General features: G+C 36.1%; 1 protein-coding gene across 1 annotated transcript; it reads left to right on the top strand.

The window, feature by feature from the left end:
• Nucleotides 1–3,893: 3,893 nt before the first annotated feature.
• Nucleotides 3,894–4,298, top strand: LOC131244074 (secreted RxLR effector protein 161-like). The gene has a single exon (XM_058243734.1). The coding sequence runs from the start codon at nucleotides 3,894–3,896 to the stop codon at nucleotides 4,296–4,298; it is 405 nt and encodes a 134-aa protein (XP_058099717.1).
• Nucleotides 4,299–6,878: the final 2,580 nt, after the last annotated feature.

Below are 6,878 nucleotides of genomic sequence, written 5' to 3'. Positions count from 1 at the left end.
TGAAAACCCAAACCTAAACCCGATCCCAAACCCGAATCTGATTTTCTAAACCTAAACCTTAACCTATTATCAATTCCCTAAACTTATAGCTTATAACCTAAACCTAAATCTTAACTTAAACCTAAACTTAAACCTATAACCTTAACCTAAACCAAAACCTATGACCTAAAACCTTAACCTATAACCTATAACGTAAACTTATAACCTATAACCTAACCTTAACCTAAACCTAAAATCTTAACCTATAACCTATAACCTAAACCTAAACCTAAAACCTAAATGTATTCTCAAATCCCTAAACCTAAACCTACACCTAATCCTAATCTCAACTCCCTAATATAAACCTAAACCTAAGCTTGAAAATCCAAACCTAAACCCGATCCCGAACCCGAACCCGAACCCGATTTTCTAAACCTAAACCTTAACCTATTCTCAAATCCCTAAACCTACACCTACACCTAATCCTAATCTAAACTCCTTAACCTAAACTTAAACTTAAACTTGAAAATCCAAACCTAAACCTATAACCTACACTTATAACCTAAACCTAAACCTATAACCTAAACCTAAACCTATGACCTAAAACCTAAATGTATTCTCAAATTCCTAAACCTAAACTTACACCTAATCCTAATCTCAACTTCCTAACCTAACCTAAACCTAAACTTGAAAACCCAAACCTAAACCCGATCCCGAACCCGAACCCGATTTCCTAAACCTAAATCCTAACCTATTCTCAATTCCCTAACCCTTAACTTATAACCTAACCTAAACCTAAACGTAAGCCTAAAACCTAAACCTAAACCTAAAATCGAAATGTATTCTCAAATCCTTAAACCTAAACCTACACCTAATCCTAATCTCAACTCCCTAACCTAAACTTAAACCTAAACTTGAAAACCCAAATCTAAACCCGATCCCGAACCCAAACCCGATTTCCTAAACTTAAACCTTAACCTATTCTCAATTCCCTGAAGCTATTACTTATAACCTATAACCTATAACCTAAACCTAAACCTTTACTTAAACATATAACCTAAACCTAAACCAAAAGCTATAACCTAAACCTTAACTTATAACCTATAACCTAAACTTATTACTTATAACCTAACCTTAACCTAAACCGAAAACCTAAACCTAAACCTAAACCTATAACCTAAAACCTAAACCTAAACCTAAAACCTAGACCTACGCCTAATCCTAATCTCAACTTCCTAAAATAAACCTAAACCTAAACTTGAAAACCCAAACCTAAACCCGATCCCGAACCCGAACCCGATTTCCTAAACCTAAACCTTAACCTATTCTCAATTCTCTAACCCTTAACCTATAACCTAACCTAAACCTAAACCTATAACCTGCACTTATAACCTAAATCTAAGCCTAAAACCTAAACCTAAACCTAAAACCAAAATGTATTCTCAAATCCTTAAACCTAAACCTACACCTAATCCTAATCTCAACTCCCTAACCTAAACTTAAACATAAACTTGAAAACCCAAACCTAAACCTGATCTCGAACCCAAACCCGATTTCCTAAACCTAAACCTTAACCTATTCTCAATTCCCTAAAGCTATAACCTATATACTATAATCTATAACCCAAACCTGAACCTTAACCTAAACCTATAACCTAAACCTAAACCTTAACCTATAACCTATAACCTAAACTTATTACTTATAACTTAACCTTAACCTAAACTGAAAACCTAAACCTAAACTTAAACATATAACTTAAAACCTAAACCTAAACCTAAAACCTAAATGTATTCTCAAATCCCTAAACCTAGACCTACACCTAATCCTAATCTCAACTCCCTAACCTAAACCTAAACCTAAACTTGAAAACCCAAACTTAAACCCGATGCCGAACCCGATTTCCTAAATCTAAACCTTAACCTATTCTCAATTCCCTAACTCTTAACCTATAACCTAACCTAAACCTAAACCTATAACCTGCACTTATAACCTAAACCTAAAACCGAAATGTATTCTCAAATCCTTAAATCTAAATCTACACCTAATCCTAATCTCAACTCCCTAACCTAAACTTAAACCTAAACTTGAAAATCCAAACCTAAACCTAATCCCGAACCCAAACCCGATTTCCTAAACCTAAACCTTAACCTATTCTCAATTCCCTGAAGCTATAACCTATATACTATAACCTATAACCCAAACCTAAACCTTAACCTAAACCTTAACCTAAACCTAAATCTGAACCAAAACTTATAACCTAAACTACCTATAACATAAACTTATTACTTATAACCTAACCTTAACCTAAACCGAAAACCTAAACCTAAACCTAAACCTATAACCTAAAACCTAAAACCTAAATGTATTCTCAAATCCCTAAACCTAGACCTACACCTAATCTTAATCTCAACTCCCTAACCTAAACCTAAACCTAAACTTGAAAACCCAAACCTAAACCCGATCCCGATCCTGAACCCAATTGTTGTAATAATGTAGCCCAATCACATGGCAACAAACAAGAATGTATCCCTTTTAACACATGCCCCTTTTTACAAAGCTTTAATTTTTGTTGTTATTTCTATTAACTTAAATTGAAGCACTTTTTTGCATTATTTGTTTGCATTAGTTTTATTTTAATGATCAGTTTTATTTTAAAAAAATGCCCACTTTTTTGGAAGAAATTTCTGCAATTCTTCATGATTATGAATTATAATGTTTTGTTAGTTGAATATTTTTTTATTAGATGAAAGACAAAAAGAAAATTGTTGCTGATTTTTTTTTTTCTTTTTTTAATTTATGATGTTAAACTTATATGTATTTTATGCATGGATGAATGTAATGTGGATATAAGATTGTTTGTGTTTGGATGGATGTAGTTTATGTTTGGATGGATTTATGTAGTTTGGGTTTAGATGGATGTGAATGTGAATATGATGAATATATTATATAACAGGCGTAATGAAATATATCATAATAGGTGTATTGACTGTTTTAAATTTGAAAATGGCTTGTAAGGGCTCAGTCCCTTTTAAGGACAGTTCATGTCCATGACCATCCTTTTAATGGACGGTCCATAGCCGTCCTTTAAAGCCTCATAATAGATGGTCCATGGCAGTCCTTTTTAAGGACGGTCCGTGGCCGTCCTTTAAAGCCTCATAAGAGACGGTCCATGACAATCCTTTGAAGGCTTATAAGAGACGGTCCGTGGCAGTCCTTTTTAAGGACAGTCCATGGCCATCCTTTTAAAGGACGGTTCATGGCCGTCCTTTTTTCGTTAATAAGAATGATAGTTTTCAACCATCCTTTAAGTAATATGACATGTCAAAAAATGACGGCCCATGCGACAGTCCAGGACCGTCCTTTTTGGTCATTTGAGATGGTTTTGGACCATCTTTTTTTCGCTGTTTTGGCGTAGTAACGTATATATGTTGCAGCCAAAAGGTTTCAAAGCCAAAGGCTCAGAACATTTGGTCTGCAAGCTTAAGAAGTCCATTTATGGGTTGAAATAGATATCATGATAGTGGTACCTAAAGTTTCATGAAGTTGTTTCTTCACATGGTTTCATTGAAAACACTACGGATGAGTGTATATACATGAAAATCAGTGGGAGTAGGTTTATTATTTTAGTCTTGTATGTTGACGACATTTTGTTGGCTGTAGTGATATTGGATTGTTGCGTGAGACTAAGAAATTTGTCTCAAAACTTTGAGATGAAAGATCTTGGTGATGCATCATTTATCATCGGCATTCAGATTAGTTGAGACAGCTCACATGGTTTGCTTGGCTTGTCGCAAAAGGCCTATATTGATAGGGTTCTCGAAAGGTTTAACATGTAAGGGTGTGCTCCTGGCCAAGCACCTATTGTAAAAGGTAACAGGTTTGGCTAGTTTCAGTGTCCTAAGAATGACCTAGAAATGGACAAGATGAAAGATATTCTATATGCATCAGCAGTAGGGAGCATCATGTATGCTCAGGTCTGTACGCGTCCAGATATTGCTTTTGTGATTGGAATGTTGGGTAGGTACCTTAGCAATCCAGGGATGAACCATTGGATAGCTGTTAACAAAGTATTGCGCTACTTACAAAGGACAAAGGACTTCGCACTCACGTATAGGAGATCCGACCATTTGGAGCTGGTTGGATATACAGATGCAGATTTTGCGGGCTGTGTCGACAGTAAGAAATCTACCTCGAGCTATGTATTCATGATGGGTAGTGGAGCCGTATCATGGAAGAGCGTAAAACAGTCGATTCCAGCATCTTCTACCATGGAAGCAGAGTATGTAGCTTGTCATGAAGCCACGAGTCAGGCGATTTGACTTCAGAGTTTTTTTTTCTAGTTTACGGGTTGTGCAGATGATCCCGAAACCATTAAAAATCTATTGTGATAGTTCAGCTGCAGTTAACTTCTTCAACAACAACAAGCATTCATTAAGGTCAAAACATATTGACATTAAGTATCTTGTTATGAAGGAGAGAGTTCAGAATCATCAGGTGTCGTAGAACTCATCGGCACGAGGCAGATGATAGCGGATCCTCTCACTAAAGGTCTTTCTATTATGCTCTTTAAGGAGCATGTGACGTCCATGGGAGTTGTAGATCCCAAGAATATATTTTAGTAGTGGGAGTTTTCAGTTTTGATCCGATTATGTACAGATATTTTAGAGATATCTTTTATTTACATTGATGATTCTGTTATTCAGTTTATATCTTGCTTCTCCTTAAGTGTGCACTTTCAGTTTTAAGTAAGTAAGAATTTGGTTTGTGTCTTCGTGACATGTTCAGATGGACCACTTGAAGATAGGCACGTGTGATCACATTAGATGTGCAATCTTCATACCACACCCCATATCTTTGATCCATGTCATTGAGACTATTGGTATTCGTGACCGTGATTCGTCGCACTTCAAAATGTACAAATGTTGTGTTGACTACCACGATTCAATATCAATAGTCTTGATGGACCGGATCTGACAAGCGTTGCTCATAAATATTCAATGGTATTATTTTGAAATTCAGTAGGGCGACCATTAGGAACTTCACAAAAGCAAATGCAATTTTCAAAATTATTTTCACAATTAAAATAAAATGTTTTGTTTTCTTTCAGAGATTAGTGTAACCCAAGTGGGAGAATGTAAGACTCCTATCAGGTGGGCCACACATGATCATCAGATCTGACCGTTGCATTATTCAGATTGAGCGATTCAGTGAGTCCCATTACAATTGTGATCATTGTAAATAGGTTTGGGGCGGGACGCTTGAACCGTGGTCCCTATATTCGGTTATTAGGCCAGATATGGAAACCTACGGTATGGAGACCCTAGAGGAAAAAGTATGATGGGTAAGCTTCTAGCCATCTTTTCGTATATATTGATGTCTTGATCCCCTCACCAACACAAGTGAGAAAACCCTAGTCCCATTGAAAGTTCTCCTAAAGGTGTAAGGTGCGGAAGACTAAGATTCCTATCGGCGGAATGTCTTCCCAATTAGGTACGCTTTCAGTTTATAGTTTTTAAATCTCCATTGTTGATGCATAAATGATCCGTTAATTCCACAATATAGATGTATCATCTAGTCCACAAATATCTATTCATCATCACCCATAAGCTATTTTCTCTTGCTAGAATTCACCAGCCCAACTTAAGCAAGTGTGCTTGTTGATAATTTGAAGATTGTGGATGCCCAAGCTAATGTGGTCCCATTCCACAAACATTCTTTATTTGAGTTTCTCTGGGAAATTCCCATGGGGAGTTAATTCCTTTTAAAGTCACTCAATGTCCCTGGAATTTTTAGTGAGAAATGGAATGTGCTCATTAAATGGTTAGCCATGCCTGCCAAAGTCTATTTAATTAGGGTGAGACGCATTGCCATGGAAAGAGGGTTTGCTTTCCAACCATCTAATTTGGATTTTACTTCCTTTATGACAAGTTTACAGTCTGCACTTCGAGTTTGTCTGTGCTCATAAGTGTTCCGGGAAACGGATTACGTGTGGCCCTTACTGTGGGGCCCACCTTGATAAATTTATTCTATATTTATACCCATGCTGTTCCGTTTTGCCGGATCATTTTAAAACATGGTCCAAAAATAAAGAATCAATTATCAGGTAGTCCATGCCATAGGAAAGAGTGGTAATTGAATGCCCTACTTTTAAAAACTTCCAAAACTTATGTGGCCCATTAATGGTCAACCACCATTGTTTCCTATGGTACGGGTGTACGTGAGATTTGGAGTCTTCTTCATTTTTGGGCTCATGCCCTAAAATAATCTAGCACAATAAATGGATGGTGTGGGTATAGAATACATACATCGAGCTGGCTCCCACTGTACGGTCCACGCCTTCTTGGGTGAGGCTGAGGCTGCACCTATCCACTCCCTTAGAGTAGGGTCGTCCCTTGTGGTCTTTGACAATTGGATAGACATGAGAGTATTTTGGGAAAGATATGTAGCCTTACCTCTTTGGAATACAAATCCAAAATACTTAAGGTATTTTGATGCCGTAAATAATTTACAGGTGTATGTCATTTATAGAGTTTTTTTGTTTGACTATTAAGTTATAAATGAGTTACACGTAAATAATTGTCTGTGTTTGAATAACCTATAAATTATTTAAATTTCATAACTGAAGAACTAATCTTTAAAATTAGTCATTAGATTAAAAATAAAATCCCATCTTTTTGCTGAGAATAAAAGCTATTAATGATTTACGACTTCTTAATGTACAAACAAAAAGGATCATCCAAACACATGGTATAAGTGATTTCTTTATAAAATATTTACAACTTATACCATTTAATTACAGGCATCCAAACAACTTCTTAATATAAGGTGGGATATTTTTAGAATTAGTTGTGAAGTTGGCATAGAGTTAAACAGGCTAATTTTAAGGTTGATTAGGCAAT

Source organism: Magnolia sinica, chromosome 4 (genome assembly GCF_029962835.1).
Source record: "Magnolia sinica isolate HGM2019 chromosome 4, MsV1, whole genome shotgun sequence".
In the NCBI taxonomy this organism is placed as follows: domain Eukaryota; kingdom Viridiplantae; phylum Streptophyta; class Magnoliopsida; order Magnoliales; family Magnoliaceae; genus Magnolia; species Magnolia sinica.
Note: the sequence above shows the minus strand (reverse complement) of the source record. Positions and strands in the feature narration are given on the sequence as shown.